This window comes from Haemaphysalis longicornis, unplaced genomic scaffold (assembly GCF_048455015.1).
Source record: "Haemaphysalis longicornis isolate Haplotype H1 unplaced genomic scaffold, Haemaphysalis longicornis Haplotype H1 scaffold_3, whole genome shotgun sequence".
Lineage (NCBI taxonomy): Eukaryota > Metazoa > Arthropoda > Arachnida > Ixodida > Ixodidae > Haemaphysalis > Haemaphysalis longicornis.
The window spans coordinates 230627505-230647818 of record NW_027526335.1 but is presented as its reverse complement, the minus strand read 5'-3'; the positions used below and the strand labels follow the sequence as shown (position 1 = coordinate 230647818).

At 48.8% G+C, this 20314-nt stretch overlaps 1 protein-coding gene across 2 annotated transcripts in view; it reads right to left on the bottom strand.

Annotated features, from left to right (window-relative positions):
* Nucleotides 1–568: 568 nt before the first annotated feature.
* Nucleotides 569–20314, bottom strand: part of LOC144173745 (uncharacterized) — a 95686-nt gene continuing 75940 nt past the window's right edge. For both annotated transcript variants that reach the window (XM_077702032.1, XM_077702033.1), the window contains exons 3-5: nt 18229–18336; nt 13652–13777; nt 569–731 (exon numbers count right to left, since the gene is read on the bottom strand). In XM_077702032.1, the coding sequence (XP_077558158.1) occupies nt 591–731; nt 13652–13777; nt 18229–18336 (375 nt within the window). In that variant the 3' untranslated portion in view covers nt 569–590. The remainder of the gene's footprint in view (nt 732–13651; nt 13778–18228; nt 18337–20314) is intronic.

The window sequence follows — 20314 nt, the reverse complement described above, 5'->3', positions numbered from 1 at the left end:
ACTGCTCTCCAATCCGTTTTTTTTTTTCGTGAACGCCTATGGGTTTGCGCCGGAGGTGTTTTCTGTATACGGGACCACCGGACTTTCCTTTCGCCTGGGCATATAAAGCTTCGCCTTGAAAAAACAATTTAGTGCAGTATCAAACAAAGGGACGTTCTGCGCATATACGTTTGCAGCATCGAAGACTCATACCTCGCTGTGTATTTATGATACATTAAAACATTGAAATGACCGCTGGCACTTGCAGCAGATTCCACAAGATTCCTCTCAAAATCCTGCACTCGCACGTTTTCTTGGCTCCCCTCCCACCTTTTACACCCACTCGGTTCAGGCCTTGCGATTTCCAACGTGCTCTCCCGTTACCTGCAAGACTCTCAGGCACCACCATTTGGTCTTCAACGGCCTGCCGTTGTGGAGCTGGCACGACGCACGGGAAAACCAACAGTGCTCCAAGGGCAGTCATCTCCTATACGAAGCTCTCGTGAATGGATATACTTCGTCGCGAACCACCATCACATTACCCACGTGCACCCACGCGTGATGGAATTGTAGCCTACACGCCAAGACGACAGCATTCCACCGCCCAAGCTTTATTCCCACACAGTCTGGTTTGGCAGCATGTCGATGTACGAGCCGGAGATGAGGCCCTGCCTGTCCACACCCAGCTGCTCGCAAAGCTTGTCGGCTATGGCCTGGCCTTCTTCCGTGCTCTGCGTCTCATCCAGGACCACCTGCGTGCGAGGGTATACCGACATCCGGTTGCATCAGAGAGAATCACCACAGCTCCCTAATGTGAAATAAAACGGAAAGGTGATGCAGTTGATTTGAACTTACGAGGGAAAACAGACACAACCCAAAAAGGGGAACACGGAGACCAACGCATTCTCACAAAGAAACCTTTACTCCGAACACGTCACATATATGGCCTGAATAAGCATCCCATGACCATTGCGCATGAGCAGTTGAGTACACATGACAACTTTCACGATAAACTACCGCATATTGCTGACCAAATGCTCAGCAATACGCGATAGTTTATCGTGAAGGTTTATCGTGCGTAAGTTTATCGTGAATTCCCGTGCCATCCAAGGCGACAGGCTGGCGGCCCTGGCTTACACCGGAATTCATTTCCCAAAATACATGCGTTGACAGTAAAAACAAATACAAGGAAAACACTACTGACAGGATTGCTACATTTTTTCCGAACTATCGCTACACTGCACCACCGTGCTGCGCCACAAGCACGTGCTGAATTATCCCAGGGCCAAAAAACGGATCCCTTTTTTGGGAGGGGGTGATAGAGGGCATGCTACTATTTTCTTTTATGCGTTTCATTCTCGCGGTCTCCATGATTTCTCGCATGATTATTATTGTTATTATTATTATTAGTTTCTCCGCGGTTCTGCTTTACCCACGGAGAAAGAAGTATCTCTTGCTCCGAAGAAGAAATTCTTGCTCCGTGGTTTCAGCCAACTGATAGTTGCCTACTTTTGAAACTGTTTCCTGTGAGTTGTTCGTCTCATCATTTGTCTCTATACTCTTGCCGTTGTTTTTGTCGTATTACTGTCAAACTTGTTGTTCTGCTTGTTGTGCGGTCTTTACAACAAGCAGAGCCACAAAGCCTCTTTTTCTTCTTTTTTACCTGTGCCCACCTTTCACTCCACCTGTGTTTTACTTATGTCATCTTCACTACTTCAATTTGTGCGTGTCTTGTCGCTTGTTCGTTTCTTGCAATACGGTTCTTGTATTTTGTTTTTATGTAACTATTCGTGCTCCAGCACTCGGGCCTTTGGCTGTTCCAGTCGCGTAAATAAGCCTGATTGATTGATTGATTTAGCTTTTCACTGTAGCCTTTGTGCCGGTTCTCCTTTAATGCCGGTTCTCCCGAATTCGCGACATACTGAATGAAGCTGTCCAACCAACTCGCGAAACCTTTCCTGCCTTCAGCGGCGGCTGTGATGTGTTTGCGGCAAAGAGGTGGTGGTTGCGCTCCAGACATGTAGCACCATCTGGTATAAGGTGTTGAAAATTAAACCCAGTATGTCCATCGGTTGACTGCGCGCGCCACGTGCGACAGCTCTCACTTCTTCTTCGTCGTTTTCTGCCTAACCATAATGAGTACAAGGCCTACCAATTTTTTTTCTATTTGCATGCATTTAGGAGACCGCCCATGAGGTGTTACATTGTCTAAAAATTCGTTTCTTGTTGCATGCTTCTTGCTTTCGTGGTATGTCGCGAATTCGCGACACTGGGCCATTTAGGCAGTTTGCGGTGATTGCAGGTATGACGGTTTTTTTATTTTATGGCAGAGGATGGATGTCGGATCGTTGTATGGAAGAAAAGTGCTTCGCACACGCCTGCCACCTGAGGATAACAGTGACGATAGCTGACTTAGTGACAGCGATGACAACGATGTTGACTACGATCCTCATGCACAAGCACGAGCTGCGCCCTTGGGAGAGCCTCCGTCAAAGCAGTGAAGATGAAAACGGTGACGTCGTGCCTTTGCCAACTGCCTTTGCAAAACAGACAGTGAAGTAGAAAAAAAAAACAGACTGTCAAGTACAGCGGGAAATACCATCCTGGAATACCACTCTTCCTGAAAATGACACTGTGCGAGCACCTATTGAATATTTCAGAGTTTTTTTGATGACAGCTTACTGGATCACATCGTCCAGCAGGCCAATCTTTTTGCAACGCAAAAAAAAAACCCAAACAAAGGGATGGCCCAAGTAGGCGATAAAGACCAACTAGGCGATAAAGTTGCATTCCAGATATTGGCTTAAGTGCCGGTTGTCGCGGATTCGCGACAAACCTAAAAGTCAGCGATTAAGTTGCATCCCAGACAATACAACTGTAGTATGTAATCACGGTGTCTGTTTCAAGCCGAAACACACAAAAAAAGAATTTTTTGTGGCCTATTTCATAATTCCGGCATTAATGGGCTTAGGGACGGATTGGGGCGCAGTCGCAATCCCTACAGTGGAGTCCTAGGGGGCCAGAAATCCCATTCTGTGCGTCATAGTGGGTCTTTAAACTTTAATTTAGGCATCTCCCTGTTTGGATTGCACAATTTCCCCCGCAAGACAACGGCACCGAAGAAGACGACGCCTTCAACGCAGCTCACAAAACAGCTTGCATGCCTTGCGGGGTTCTTTCTGTTGTGTTTACTCTCAAACAGAGGCAATTTTTGTGGGCCCAGGAGGTACAACTCTCACTGTGCGATATTTGATACATGCACACATACAGGGAATCACAGTAACCGCCGTCTCATTGTGCTGCGTTCTAGTGCTGCCTGGCTCTTTTCTGGTGCTGCTGGTTTCTGCCTGGTTTCCTGGTTCGTTCTAGTGCTGCCTGGTTTCTTTTTGCCATCTGCAGAACCGATTCCGCATCGGACGTTAAACTGCACGGGGTGCCCCGATGCCTGAGGCCAACGAATCCGCTTACTAAAACGACCTGGCATCAAATCAAGACATGACTTATTTGAGCCATTTGTCAATAGAGATTTTCACGAGCTTGCCATTCATCGGCTGGAAGCTTCGGATCAGGGCAGAGGCTGTAAAAGAGCTGTAATGCACATTTCCTGCATTACAGTACGACCATTATAATGCAACGATAATTTTAGCAAGCTTGGTTGCACTCACTAACTCAGAAGTACAGGTGGTATTCATTGAAAAGTTTAGCGGGTGATTTCTCCGCTTGGCAACGCTGAAAAACGCCATGTCGGCGGCCACTGTGCCAGCGCATGCGCTTTGCGCCCGCGTCTCGCAGCAAAAAAAAAAAAACAAAAAAAAAAACACCAGCGTCCATCGTCTGCTGCGTTTCAACCCGATTATCGGTAGTTGCCTCAACGGATATATTATTAATCGCACTCACATTATGTGGTGGCGCTCTACCTGCCCTCGAGCACTTCGCATCACCGAAGGATGAAACCGCGGCTGCGAACGGCGTGCATCAGTCCGACGCTGCAGTTGGCTGCCGCCGCGGATGTCGACGCAAGCGCACCGGCACCTTATCCGCGACTTTATGTATAATAAGTGCCCTGTAATACGTGGTTGAGTACAAAAAAAATCGCGCCAATCCACCCCGGGAATGTGGTTGGAAAGCAAAGCTGTAAACTGCACCCATAACGATTACCCATGCGACGTCACTTAAATTCACTGACATCGTTCTACAAATAGTAAAACCAGAGAGAAGTGAAATGCACTTAACCAAACCATTTATTGCTTCAAAGAGATATTCTTGGTAAGGTTAAATCAATGCATGATGCATGAACGGTGTTTGGTTGAGTGTATTGGTGTAGCACAAGAGTGAAAACTTTTTTTTATAAAATCAAAGTAAGCTCCAACCCGGTGTTAGACGATCTGTCTTCTCCGTCTCTGCGCCGCGGACGGAGGCGACGAGATTTGCGGCAGAGAAGGAGGAGGAGGAAGAAATACTTGTGTTCAGATTTCTGAACGGCCCAGAGTGCAGCCCTGGGAAGTGATTCCTTCTTCTGCGGGGTCCATATGCAGTCCGCACGGCCTGTGTTCTGTCCACCCGCTGAAGCTGGGTAGGTAGAGAGGGACTGGACAGCAGCATCTCCCATTGCTCTTGTTGGGTAGTTGACGGAAAGAGAGGAGGGTGTTCAGGGCTAAGGTCGCACACCCCGATTACGGAGCAGAGTATTCCTACTTCTGAGCAAAATTTACATTCAGCGCAGTAGCGATTCGGATACATTAAGGGAAGACGCGTAGGCTGTGGCAAGGAGCCCGGATTGTATGAGCCGTAGGGTAGTTTGTTGTTCTCTGGAAAGATCAGGGTAAGGCGAAGGTACGGTCTGTCTCAGAAGGCGATAATGCTGGGTTATCTCCCTGAACGTGACAAGCGGGTGACTGTCCTCGTGCAGCTCCATAGCACGGGAGGTAAAAGCGCAGGCTTGTTGGGTGGGCGTATTTGTTGCCCGCCATTGAAGCGTGAGGGGGTGTCCAGATGAGCTGCATGGAACCGTTTGGGGAGTGGTTTTTTAGAACGCGCAGTGCAGGTCAGGACACCCAACCCGACTGGTAATTCCAGTAGGCTTGCTGGGAATCGGTGACTACCCTCCGAACCCCTGGGTGAATGAGAGCCAAGGTGATGGCTGCCTCTTTTGCTGCCGTATTTTCTTGGGTACGAAGCGAGGTACTCGCGAGGAGGTTGGTTCTGGAGGTAGCAACGATGATGGCGTATTGCTGCCCTCGATGTTTGAAGGCGTCTGTGTAGATAACTGCATGATACCCACCGAGGGTGGTGTTTAGCGCTTGAGCCCGTGCTTTTCGGTGACCCTCGTCATGTGAGGGGTTCATATTTCTAAGCAAAGGGAGCATCTTTAGTTTTAGTCACTAAGAGTCTGGGAGTATGTCAAGCGGAGTGACATTCTGGGCTTCCCAGCCAATCTGGTTAAGCACCCGGTTACCCATCGCAGTTCTGTGTCGGACGTTCTGGTTAGAAAGATGGCCTTCTATCAGCTCTGCTAACCAGCCTGTGTGGACGCACTCATGCACTCACGCACTCATGGCCTGCTCAACCGCTTTTCTAATCAATATATAAAGCATCTCTATGTCTTCCTTGTCGAGAAGGAGACAGGGGATTGACGTAAGGGACTCTCGAGAGGACAAAATCTTCAATTAATCGAAAGGTACCAGATTCATTTAGGCCTCGCTTCTTGGTGGCAACTCGCCTGATCATGTGTATGATTTGACTAATGCTGTTTTTAAGCGCTGCAAGGAGACGTCACTCTTGGTGTTACCCTCGAGATGTAGGCCCAGGATCGTGATGCTGGGGCTTGGAGTGATGGCCTGGCCATCGAGGAGTATTTGAATGTATTCCTTGGTTTAGCGTGCGGGCGGACGACAAGGAGCTGTGATTTTTTACGTGAACACTAAAGGCCACAGGCTTTAGAACACTGGCGTATTAGAAGTGAAATGCCATGCATTGGTGTGAGGTTCCATTTATTTTTGTATCTCTTAACAAATGAGCAAGGTGCGTACAGGGCCGCTAGACGGGCGTGAGTGGTCGCGTGCCGCTTTCAACTGGCTTTCAGCGAGAACGCAGGGGGTAAACCCGTAAATGTGCTTGGTGAGTGCACCACCTGTCTTCCCCGTCTTCGCGTGGGCTCGTAGCTAAATCGGTAAGACAACGGGCTCTCGCTTTGTTAGTCTGTTAGTTCCAGGTTCCATTCCCGGCGGTGCCAGTAAATTCTTTTATTTGTTCGCAGGAGTTTTCTGGTGACACCAACGGTCGCGAAAGAACCCTTGGAGGGTAGAGGTAAAAAGCTTTGCTTTAAAAACCGAATAATTTCTTTGGAGAAATGTTTCACGCGCACGCCGATATAGCGCTGGCTTTCTCGAGCGCTGAATGCTTCACACTCAGCAAACCAACTTACCCCTGACATTAGAGCGCGGCGACTGGCGATGAGCTCATCTGCGGCGGCGACTTCACACGCGTCTGGTGATAGGTAGACCGCACTGTGCTGCGCTCAACGGTAGTTGGCGTCGAGTTATTACTTTTCGTTGAGTGGGCAACAGTTGGAAATGATGCAGTTACTGCTGTCAAACGGACCACTGCGTTCACGTTGCAACCTTTGTGCCACGACCGACTCGCATTCGCTCGTAGGTGTGCGTGGAGGCTGGGGTTGAATTCAGATAAGGTTGTCACACTAATGAGCGGAACCGTGACTTTTTGCGTAACCAACGCTATCGCGGTACAACTGACTATCGAACCACTCGCACACACCTTGCACGGAAACACGAGGTCACGTCACGGCCCGCGGCCTGTCTGGCCGCTATGAAGGCACGGAGAAGAGGGGTGCCTGATCTGGGGACCATGCGCACAGCGTCGCCTTAGCAACAGGCGCTTGGCCAGGGATATGGCGGCGTACTCACATGGTTGCCTGCATGCATTCCACGCCAATGAATACATCCTATACTCAATTGTCGTTTGAAAACGACGAATTTTTCCGCGACGTCATTCCGGTGGTTCTGAAGTCGCATGCATTCCGGGAAGATTGCGTAGCTCTTTCTGCCACTTTTTCACGGGGTAAGAAAAACTGTTAACCCTCAAAGAACGAACTTTGTTCCTGCTATAGACAGAAAAAAAAAAAACTGTCGAAGCTTGCACTAAGTCGCGCAAGGCTTGAACCATAGCGAAGCTGCACGATTTCTTTCTACGTGGGCACTGAAGGACACATCACCACGCATTTTTACAAGTTTTTAATCCTTTATTTGCATGTTCCGTCGTCGCTTTGCACTGTGATAGTAGTGGTCATCGTCATATGCACCCGCGGTGTTCCTCATGCCAAGCATTACATGCGCGGTAGCGCTTGACGACAGCTGGGGCACCGCGGCGGCGCGTACGTGCACGACGCATACACGGCGCTCCTAAGGTTCCTGCATTTTAGGCGCTCCTGGAGTCGCGTCCAGGTTCCGCGGAGAAAGTGTTGCGCCAGCTGTGGCGTTGTTGGTTGCTAGGCAACGCGAAGCGCTCCTCAGGGTTTCCGCCAGTTTCTTTTTTTTTTTGCTACAGCCACTGCGGCGGTCTCTGCGAGGCACGCGCTTAAGAGCGCTCGGCATATTATTGGTGTTTTTGAAAACACGTTACGCGCCACACTACAGATCCGCTGTTAAAAAAATTGGCCGCGTATCTGCTCCTCTCGTTGCAAATGCCGTCAAAAGACGATAGTCTTTATCGGCTTTTGCGAAGTAAATGCCTCCCTTCACATTCCCGCTCACTTCTCTGTTGTTCCTCTTGTGTCGCGCTCCTCCCAAGGTAAAGACGACAAAGGTTTGCTTAAATCATTTTAAATTTCCCGGGTTCCACTGCTCCAAACCCGGTGTCTCGATGCGAACGCTGCCGTACGGCGAAGACGCACGTGAATCCAGGCGCCCTACTTCAACGATTATAGAACCGCGTTTCCCTACTCCACGTGCGTTGCAAGCAGAACGTGGAACCTACCTAGTGGAACCTTTCGTAACTGTTGCCGGTTGATTTCTTAAAATGGCGCCAGAAGCTATAGTGGCGCGGGCGACAGCAGGCGACGGCGGAGTGAATTCTTTTTCTGCAGTTGATGAAGTATTTAATTTCGCAAAAGTCAAGCATGTTTGATTTTTTTTATAAAGGAACACTGCAAATATCACTTCTGTATTGATTTGTTGTCTCATATTTGCGTAATGTCTTGCTCTTCTTCAACAATGTTGACAAGTATGAACATTACACTGGACATAGACGGGTAGATTTAGCTGTGACTATATAAGACTATTGTGCAGGCATTGTTTTGCTTTGGCCGGGTGGCTGAATCGAGTTACAGACAGACAGACGGACAGACAGACATACAGACAGACCAAAATTTCTGGGTTTAAGTAGCCCAAGAAAGACTATCGTCTTTAAAAAACGCAGCTGCGGTCCGTTCGCTAGTTGACACGATCCGCGGTTACACGACCGCGATGGAAACGCCATGTTGCGAGCGATCACGGCGCCAAAAAAGCGCGTACAGTCAGTGAACAGTCCTGCTGACCTCCCTGCGCCTTCCCTGCCGCCAAAAGCACGTGGCTTGCTGTCAGAACGGGTGCGGGCGCGTGCCAAGATCCGCCGCGCGTGGTCGGTAGTCGCTATACGTCAAGAAAGCTTATCTCCGCACAGCCAAGAGGATTTATTGTGCGGGTAACAGGATCGGTGCGCCTTTTCTAAGCTTTAAGGAGAACTTAAGGTAGCGAATAAGGCATGAAACGGGCAACCGACTTCCGCAGGTGCAAGCAGGGGAATGATATGCATTGTATTTGGGTATTTGTGCTCGTTAGCTCGGCTTTCATTCTATGAATTTCGATTTGTACGAATATTTCCGTCCCAGCCAGTCGAGTCCCCGAGATTTTCCCAAATGTAGGTTTGTCGCTTATTAAAATCAAAATGTCGGTTCCTCCCTCTCCCTTCCTCCGCCCCCCCCCCCTAAAAAAAAAAAAGTTAACTTAAGTTTTCCCGATTCTTTCAGACTTGCCGAATTCATTGCAAACTGCAGCTCTTTCCACTTGTTAGACACCTTGGTTGTTCGTCCTTTACTTTTGCGACCACATAACGTTGCACCAATAACGCGAAGGATCGACTTCACAAGAGGCTGCCATTATTCTGTTCAACTGTCCCCCCCTACCACCTCTACCGGGTGTCACCAGGTAGAGGTGGTAGGTCAGGTAATGAACAATGAACTTTGTCGACATCATGTACATAGTACACAATGTCGGAGGCCGGCAGAAAAAGCCATCTCAAGGACAGCTTGACGGAGCTGCGGGCCCCCGTTTTGGCACCAGCGTGCAACAGCGTTCTACAGTACAAAAAAAAAAATAATAAGCCGCGTAGAAATATGGCATCCCTTGCGCCATTAAACCAATGTAAAAAAAACTGACGAACACAACAACAATAACAACAACAAGAGAAGGAAAAGAACAAAAAGAAAGAAAAAAATGTGTACTGCACAGATAAATCACTCAATACAGGACCCGAAGGAAAATGCGAGCCCAATATAAATAGTCATGCCTTGCGTACAAACCATATACAAAAGAAAATGTACACCGACGGATGTACTAAATCACTCAATACATATAGATTACCTTCATAATACATGCATACAGATTTACATTACTCTATAATATATATAGAGTACGCTATACATATGTAATTACACAAATCATTCAATACATGACCGAAAGGAAATAAAAGGAAAGGAAAGGAAAGCTGGTTATAAATCGCCATGCCTAGCGTACACCGACATATTCACTATAGCTGACACACACACACACAAACACACACACACACACACACACACACACACACACACACACACACACACACACACACACACACACACACACACACACACACACACACACACACACACACACACACACACACACACACACACACACACACACACACACACACACACACACACACACACACACATATATATATATATATATGCGCGAGCTATTATATTGTGTCAATGTAATTATTTGCAAGAAAGGTACGTATTGCATTGAAAGTGTTGCTTTCCAGCTGAAAGTTAAGTTCGTGTAAAGCGTTGAGTAGCCTCGGAAGCCTGTTTCCTAGCATATGTCGCCTATATGTTGTTCTACAAGTTTTAACGTTCCAAATATCGCAGTTTCGCGTTTTATAAGGCTGAGAATTTATTTTAAGGTTGGCAAGTTCAGTCAAGAATACATGTTTCCTCTTTATTTCATGTTTATAGGCTTTCGTTAACCTAAAGTTGTACATCTTCTCAAAAGGCACTAGACTGTACTTTTCAAACAACGGGCAGGTGTGATAATGTGAAGGCATGTCTCTACAGCACGTAGAAACCTTTTTTGTAGGGAAAAACGGAAATGGATTCTTTTGGAGGGCTCTGGTGAGGTATCAGAATAAGATACGAATTAGGTTGTGAATCTTTTGGAATTTTCTATGAAGCGCAGAAGAGCAGAACAAACATCCCGGCGGCCATATCCAGTTTATGAAGCCCCAAATGATAAAAGAGCCGGCACTGATAATGCCAACCCCAGGCGATGAAGCGGCACCTCAAGGAGCTGATGTCTGAGGCTTGAAAATCGTCGACAGGACAAAAAAATTCACGAGCATCCCGGATGCGCATGTAAATGTTCCTGCGTGGCGTGCGAACTAAACTTTTAAAGAAGGGCGATGACCCCGCGCCGGCGCCGGTGCCCGCGGAGGCCGCAGACGCGGCCGCGGAGACGCCAGCGCCATCTCTCGCCCCCGCCGCGGATTCTCCCGCGGCGAAGTGCGAGGAGGTGGCGCCGCTCGTCGGCACCCCAGCAAAGAAAGAACTGAAACTAAAGCGTGGCAAACTGTTCGCATGGCGACGCAGTGAAACATCCCCCCCTCGCGAGGGGCACGATCAAATGCAGAGCATTTCCGGGGGCGCACGACGTTAAGTAGTTTGCGTTACGTTAATGTTTTTGCACTTGTGGCAACTGCTGACGAGAGAGCGCTCGTCAGCAGTAATTTGAATGAGTCAACGATATAAGGCGCGTTCGTAGCGTCCCATTCTGTGTCGGCTTTGTGGCGCAGTACATTGCGTTCCGCCCGCAGGGTCGAGGGATCGAAACCTGGCGCCGGATAGTATTTTCTTTTATATAGTGTAGGGGGAGGGGTGCGGACAACGACGGTGGGGACTACGACGGGACAACGCGGGTGACATCGTGAGTTACTGAAATTCTCTGCATTTAAAACTCCCACCTCCCCTCGCGGGAACCCCTGTGTAGATGCGACGCATAGGGGGCTCACGTTGCAGCGTTGGACAGCGGAGGAACGGCGCTGGAACGATGGAGCGGAGCGACGCAGGCACCGCGTTTTATAGCGCGCATAACGGTGAGGGGACGCGCCGGCGCCAGTGCGTCTGCCGCGGTTATGACGCAACACAATCCACTTTAATCCAATCGAATCCAATCCAATCCAATCGAATCCAATCCAATTCTCCTCGCGAGATAGTGTTCGCTATCGGAGAGGAGAGGGGGTGAGCGGCGGAGAGCGAAGCTGGCGCGGCGAGGAGAATGGGGGAGAGGCGGACGCCGACAACAACGACGCCGACGCCGGATGGAGGGACAAGGCGGGTGAATGAGATGCGTGGCATCTAATACATTTTTTGTATGTTTGCTTGACCAGTGGATGCCCAAACTAGATGGCAATAGTTTATTCTTGAGGAAAATAAAGAGCTGTAAATTAATACCATTATATGTTTCGGAAGAATCAGGCGATTCCGGTAAGCTAGCCCCACTGTTTGACATAACTTACTTGATATTGTGTCGATGTGCTCGTTCCAAGATAGGTTTCCCTGGAAGACCACTCCTGGTGATTTAATGTTGGGTACAATATGAACCGGGGTCGAATTCAGAAGTATTTGTTGCGTTAATGTAACCTTCTTATTTTTACTTCTGAATATTACAATTTTGGTTTTGCTCGTGTTTTTTTTTAAGGTGGTTTTTCTCACTCCAGCTATTTAGATTTTCTAATACAAAAGTTGCTTCGCCAACTAATTCGTCCGCTGAATTTCCTCGTAAAAATATGCTGGTGTCATCAGCATAAATAATAAATTCAGCGCTAGGGCTAATGCTGACCACGCCATTATTATAGACATTAAAAAGAAATGGTCCCAAGGTGCTCCCCTGTGGTACACCAGAAGATAAAGGCAGTAGATTGGAAAAACAGTCGTCGATATGAACTATTTGTTTGCGGTGTTCCAGATAAGACCTAATTAGGCGCACGGCATTCCCTCGAAAACCATAACGGTCAAGCTTTTTCATTAGAATTTCGTGATTTATGTGATCGAAAGCCTTAGAGTAATCAATAAACAGCCCAAGAACCACCTCTCCTTCTTCAAGCGCGGCCAAAATTGACTCTTTTTGTTTGAGCAATGCGAACTCCGTACTACTTCCTTTGCGGAAGCCAAACTGTGAGCAGTTTAATACCCCTGACACACGGGCGCCTAAAAGGCCTTTGCAGAGAAGGACTGCTACCGAAACGGCGTTCGCCTCGGTGACACACGACAAAGGAGAATCTCCTTCACCGAAACGGGCATTTCCCGTAAGGGGTGTTCACCTATCTCCTTTCCCGCACGAAAAGGAGCAGCTAGCGGCGCAGCAGCGTAAGCAGGCGCTTGCAAATCATAAGCTTCCCAGAACTTAGTGAGACCAAATGCGATTTCATAATACTTTCGTAAATTGTTAAAACTGCAATGAAATAAATTGCACCAAACAAGCCCAATCGTAATGTATTTCTGTAAACATCTTCCCACTGTTGCCAGATTAGGCACGGAACATAGGCTAAAAAGCACTCCATCGTTGCTGTTTAATACAAATATGTGAAATTACCCATTTATTCTTTCTCAACAAGAATAAAACGCACAGTTCCTATCTAAAATAATAAAGAAGGTCTATTAGCCGCACTTCATTTTTGTTATCGCGCATGCTTTTTCCACAGAACTGCTAGCGCCACTTTTTTGGTGTGTCAGTTACAGCAACTACGTAAAGGAGATCGGGGGTTGCTGTGTGTCAGGAGCGCCACTCCTTTCCACAAAATGTCTTTTGGCGTGGCGAAAGGGGTTTAATTTAAAGGAGATCTAGACTTGCCGTGTGTCACAGGTATAAGAGACTGTGTGACTGTGTTTCTCTTCAAAATCTGCAAGACGATGTAAAATAACTTTTTCTAGCACTTTTGACATGACCGGCAGTATAGACACGGGACGGTAATTGGCCACGTCGTTTTTGTTTCCTTTTTTGTGTAAGGCTACACGGGCTACTTACATTTTACGTGGGAAAACAGCCTGACACAAACACAGGTTAAAAATGTGGGTAAGCATAGGTGCGAGCAAATCGGAGGTGTACTTTATGGGTTTAATTTGGAAGCCACCGATGTCTTTAGCCGTACTGGTTTTTAATTTATTAATTATATTGACTACTTAAGCCTCATTAACTGGTTTCAGGAAAATAGAGCTGCTGTTATGCGCAATATTTTCAACGTCATTCTTCACAGTAGCAGGGTGTGAAACACCTACAAAGTATTGATTAAACGCATCTGCCAGAGACTTCCCTGTCAACTGCTTCGCTCTGAGGATTCCACGGCCCTCCATGGCACCCACCTCGAGTTCCATGAAGTCTCCGAGTCCATCGACGGAGTCCACGTGCACCCGCGTCTGGCCCACCAGGAACAGGTCGCGAGTCTTGCGCACCTCTCCCCGCACGCCCAGGCTGCGGGTCAGCAGGCGCTGCGGCAGGGACCCAGTTCGGTGGGAAACGCTTCCGCGCATGGGGCAGCACACACTGACGCTGTTGCTGTTTACGCTGAGGAGAAGTCAGCCTGGCAGCGAGCCTGGCTTGGCAAACGATCTGCCAAGGCTCAAGAGGGGTGATGGGAAGAACTTCAAAGTAATTCAACCGGGTGAAGAGACTCCGAATGACTGCGAAACTTCCGCAAAATCACAAGGCTCCAGCACATTATTACGGGACGAGGGCGCTAAAGCGTTCCTTTCGGCTAGGCTTGCTGACGACGCTTTCCCCGATGTCGATTATATGGACTACAGCATCGACATCAGACTCGCTGCAGCCTCCTGTTGCAAAATTCCCCACAGAAGCTGCAGGACAAGCGAGACTGCTGGCGAGATTTGTGGTGTACGTGCATTACTTTACATGTCTCACAAGAACGGGGACCTCGAATGACCCCGGCGTCGACCCGAATTATGCACAACCCAAGTGAACCAAGGAAGGCCGGCAGCGAACTAAAGCATGCCAGCCGTGTATCAGAGATGATTAGTGATAACCAAAGTTAAGCAATAATTGATTACTGATTGCGGGTAATGATTATTTAGCTGAGATTAAGGTAGATTAGGATGAATCAGGATAAAATAAGGTGGATTAAAATGAACTAGGAGTGATTGATTGGTGATTGATAGTAATAATTAGGAAGGTGCGATTAAGCTGGATAAGGATGTAATAATGCGAATTTTGGTGCATTAGGATGGATGAATTAGAAAGAATATTGATTAATTGGCGACTGATAGTAATGATTGCTAATGTGGATTAACATGGATTAAGGCTGAATATGGCGGGAGAAGGTGGATTGAGAAAAATAGGGTGTATTATAGATTAACGTAGATTAAGATGAATTGGACAGATTAAGGTGGATTAAGATTGATTAAGGTAGGGTTTACGGTTGATTAAAATTGGTTAAGGTGGAGTAGGACGGATTACGGCGGGAAAGATAAATCAAAGACGGTAAAAGAGCGTTGCTGCTGTGTCGACGAGTATGTAAATGATACCCAGCTTCATAGTTCGCCAGGCTTTCGCACTGAGAGCAGGTAAAAAGATTTAGGCGCCCCGAAAAAATTATGCGCCGTCACGCCGCTCTGTGACAGAGTGAGAGAGATAAAGCAGAGAGTGAACAAATGTAGCGCAGCAGAAACACAAGAGACAGAAAGAATACACACGGACGAGCGCTCACTTCCAACTGATTCTTTATTCACAAGACGGCCAATATATATGCTTAGCCTTAGTAGAAACAACAAAACATAAAAAAAACTGACAAAGAAAGATCGAGTACACCCAACACGCGTCAAACATCTCCACAATCACAGTGGCCTGTCGCGTATCGCATCACATTGCAGAAAATGTAATTCACGGTCAGATAACGCAACCGACGGTTTGCTAACACAGTCGTTTTTCTCCCGCGCCATCTGAGCTGCCTCACTGATTAAGCGCGCTTGCTTGTCCTTGATTATCTCAACAACTGTGGTGCTAGAGAGCTGCGCAGTGCAATCCCTACACGTGCTGACATGCTGTGCCAAAAAACCTTCCTTTCCATTGCGCACCTTATTGGCATGCTCGCGTAGACGCTCATTGAGACATCTGTCAGTCTGTCCCACGTAGCTCGCGCCGCACGCCAAAGGAATTCTATAAACTACATTTTGAGCACATTCTACGAACTGTGTGCTGTGTTTGACAGTGCATTTGACCCCACGTCGCTTAACGGGACAGGTGGTGCTGGCCAACCGGGACAACTTATCGGGAGCGCTGAAAACAACTTTCACGTTAACACGTTGTCGCATTTTCTTAAGGCGATGGGACACGGAGTGCATATACGGAATCACAGCCACTCTCTCACGTGTTTCCGGTGTAGCTTGACCTTGTGTCCCGCGGTCAGTACCTCTACTTTTCTGTTTCCTGCGCATAGTCTCAGCTACAGAGATAAGCAATGGGCGAGGGTACCCCGCTATGCCTAGGCGCTCAGACTGAGCCAAGAGACTGGCTGTCAAGGCGTGGTGGCAAGACGTGTTGGGTGTACTCGATCTTTCTTTGTCAGTTTTTTTTATGTTTTGTTGTTGTTTCCTACGTCTTTTTTTTGTTTCTGCTAAGGCTAAGCACATATATTGGCCGTCTAGCGAATAAAGAATCAGTTGGAAGTGAGCGCTCGTCCGTGTGTATTCTTTCTGTGTCTTGTGTTTCTGCTGCGCTACATTTGTTCACTATGAATTACCAACTAGCCCAGTCTACAGCTTTATAAAGCAGAGAGCCACGGAGGTGACAGAGCGCACAAAGAGAGCTGACTTTGAGACAGAGTGCATTAAGAGAGCTGACTTGGAGAGTGTAGAAACCGACGTTGGCAAGGTAACGTCAGTTGTAGCGCAGCTAGGCCGCTGATCGTCCACACAGCAACAAATCTGTGGTGGTCCAGGAGTTGCGTGCTTGTCTCGTATTAAAGAAGTCCTTAGTTCGAGTCTCACCCAGAGTCAAACTTACCCAGATTTCTCTTCAGCTCGAGTGGTTCCGTTTACAATTGCTTACGTTTTCAGCTTCCTGGCAAACGTGGCGTCGCTGCGAGTGTTCCTTAATCTGTCTTTTATTCTTTGAGCTGACGGCCATTTCGTAAGCCAAGTACGGCGGATTTTCCAGCCACATAGTTAACTGAAAAACATTGTTAATGCGGGCTTGTTGATACATACTTAAACAGCGCTAAGACGGGACGCAGAAAAGGCGAGACGAGAGTGGGCGCTGACTAACAACAAAGGTTTTTTTTTTTCACTGCAGCTGATTACATGCCCTGGGAAACACATAAAACAATAAAGCACACAAAAATTTTAAAAGTGTGAAGGTAAGGACTCACTTCTATAAAATGATGCACATGCGCAAAGATTACGATCCATGACTTACGAATTCCCTTTTTCAGGCGAGTCAATTGACACCATGCTGACGAAATTGTGATTTTGGGTATGGATAACGTGGGCCTCGAAAGTTTCCCTGGTGTGCTAAAAAGATATAATGCGCTAAAACATACAAGGCGTGCTTTGACGTGTGCTAAAAAGATATAAGGAGCAACGCACGCACCAACATACACCCTGTGAAGATACACCCTGTGAAGGGTATATATTCAGCTGCGGTGAAATGAACATTTTGTGGCTAGTCAGCGTGTCGTGTCGCCTTTTCTTTGTCCCGTCTTAGCGCTGTTATTGAACCTTAAGTAGTCAGCTGGATGCTTTCGAATTAACAGCTGACCCAATTTCGTACTATCCGTCCTAGGTGGTTCTTATTTGAAAAGAATTTGCGCAGCTCGCAAGGGTAGAGAAACAGCAGAGCTGGCGGTCGATCTAGCTTTTCGCCACACTGACAGCGGATCCCAGGCGAGACGGAGCCGCCAAACCACAGCAGTGCATAGCCATTTTGCACGGCTTTCTAAAGCAAAGTATGTGCAGTGTTTTATTCTGCAGCACTCGCCGTTTTCCCTTTCGTCATCTTCCGGCGGCGATCCTCCCGTCCTCTCCTTGGTAGACCTCCACTTCGTCACCTGGTTCGGTGGTCACCTCCACGTGCGCATTGTGAAGGGATGGCCAGACAGATTCGTCATCATCGTCTTCGGCTCGGCGGGCCAATGGCGCCCCGGTCGCTACAAGATGACGACGACGAAGGCGGGAGCTCCTCATGTGGAGTGACCACACGCAAGCCTGGACGACACCGGGCGGTCGTCGCGACGCACGCGCTCACGTGTGTTCGGGGTTTTCTGGCTCCACCGGACGGATTTGTGTCGGCCTAAACAGCTCTGCTGTTAAAAAAAACCTATAACGAAGCATACAAGCCACAAGCCATCATGGTCGTCATACGGGGGGGGGGCACGAAGAAATTCTGTCACGAGCAATATGCGTTACGTGATGAAAGCTGAGCAGTGCTAAGATATGTGCCTGAAATAAGTTACCTGACTAGTACCGATAGTGGGTGGGACGGCCCAAGGGGCACCATCCCTCCAGTGTGTCTTTGAACAAGACTTCTATGGACAGGAGAGAAGACGCTTTCGGCAACCTGCTTCACGATCCCGCTGCCGGAGGGCCGGGGGGAGGACGTCTAGCTATCAGGCATGGCAAGCTCCATTCGTTGTCGCCCGTACTAGTAAAAGTGCTTGTTTACGTACAGCTTTCCCCCCGCTTGCACGATACAGAAGGATAGCTTGTACAGACGTGTCCGATGCCTCGAAGCTCGACGAGATCCAGCCTGTACTGCCGGTATGTCGTACTCTTTGTTCGAATTCCCGGCGCTGCCGCCGAGTTGTTGCGCGTTCATTGTTCACGACCTCAACGCACAGTGAACGCCAGAGCCTGGCACACGTCATGTTAGCTCGGAAACATGAACCTGCGCACGCACTGTGCCACTTCCTGCGCTCGAGCGGGACACGTACCTGCAGCGCGTCGGCCTCCTGGAGCGAGGAGAAGCGGAGGAAGTCGTAGTCGCTCCGCTTGGGTCCCTCGCAGTCTGGCCGGTCGTAGAAGTACAGCGTGGCTTGCTCCTGCGTCAAACCGGAATATGACCGCCACGAAACTGCAGGGGGAACACTTCTCGCACACAGACCGGCCGTTTTTTCGAGAAAGAGCACATGTGCTTCGTTCCCACTTCGGTCGCCCGCGCTTGACCGGCAGCAGACACGCGCCGCCGCATTTCCCCTCAGTGCGCAGTGCCAAAAGTACACTCCACGCCAGCTGAAACCCATAACCATCCGCCTTAACGACCCGGCGCGTCCCCAAGATTCTCCGCCGTTGACAGGCGAGTCCCCGTTAATTGGACCGTGGGCCAGAAACAGCGCGTAGGGACAAAAGGACACGTCGCATTTTCCCGCGTCCATCCCGGGCCGATGCACGAACCCCCTCGCACGCCTTCACTCCGCGGGTGGACGGGCCCACAAAAGGAAAGCTATCGCCATAAATCGGCCACTGTCTAACCACACTCGACAGCTCCGAGCTCCCCCGTCTCCAGCCGCGCGACGGACCGAATGGTTTTACAACCTGCTAAACGAAAACGCGGTGGGCCCAGAGCCAGCTGCCGCCAAGCCCTCGGAATGCCATTTGAGTCGCCAGGCTACCAATGTTTTCCCATGGCTGCACCATGCACTCGGGCCAAAACAACGCGACGCCGCGGCTGCGGCCCCAGGCAATGTGTCCTCACGCGAGCAGCGTGACCCAGAGGCCGCTTGCTCTTAACGAGTCATTCCTTCCCACTTCCCGGAACCGCCGCTCCCTCCGCGTTCGACACATCCTGCGTCGCTGGCACCTGGAACCCTTACAACAATTGTGGTATGTTTTTGTCTCCTTCAGTGCACTGGAAAACAAAGGGTGCAGAACCACCGATTTTGGGGGCGGGCGCGAAAAGAACAGACTGACGTCGCAGGGAGCAGGAAGGACTGCTCGATCCGTGCAATAGGAATATATTGGAAAAACGAATGCCTGGGAGAGACTGAGTTCTGGACTGATTGCAGCCTCGACAATAAACGGTTGGTTACCTAGAATAGGGCCTGAGCGGCAGAGTTGAAAAAGTAAAATTATGAGAACCGTGAAAGCGCGGAGTGTTTGTGAAATAAAATATAAGGCCCGGATGTCGTACTCTGTCGTCTCAACTTTTGCCCGGCGCCACACAACTCTTCGACGGCGGCGTGAACTTCGACGGATGCGAAATCTCAATAAACACAAATGCTTTCTCTGCCTCTCTCGTCCAACCACCTCGCCCCACGATCAGCCCGTTGCGTCGCGCGCGACGCCCGGACGGACCGGCACCGACAGACGCAAGCACGCAGCGCGGACGGGCGTGCGCGTGACGCGCAAACAACTGCAGCTTGATTGTCACGTGAGGGTGGTCTTTCCTTTGGTTTTTCCTTTTTATTTTTTGACTAAGCTTCACGATTGTCACGTGACGCTCCCTCCTAAACTTTTCTTTCCTCCATGCGAGGCGCTCATCGCGTCATGGTGATGCTGATGCGAAAGGGTATCCGTTCTGAGCTTCCTGGGGCGTGCTTATATTAAAGTGATTTGCATGTTATACTAAACAGCTATTATCGCCCTCCATAAGGAGAGCAGTAAAGTACCGATAAGGAAGGGCGTCAGACAAGGAGACAATCTTTCCACTGTTATTCACAGCACGTTTACAAGAAGTATTAAAAAAATTGGACTGGGAACAGGTGGGCGTAAGGGCTGATGGAGAATAGCTCAGTAACCTCAGATTTCCTGATGACGTTGCCTTGTTAAGTAACTAGGAGGACGGATTGCAAAAGCATGCTTACCGCACTGGACAAACAGAGGCCTGAAAATCAATATACAGAAAACTAAAGTAACGATCAATAACCCCGGAAAAGCACAGTGGTTTGAGATAGGTGGCAAGGCAGTAGAAGTGGTACGAGAATACATCTACTCAGGTCAAGTAGTGACCCCGGATCCCAACCATGAGACAGAGAAAATTAGAAGGATAAGAATAGGGTGGAGAGCATTCGGCAGGCATTC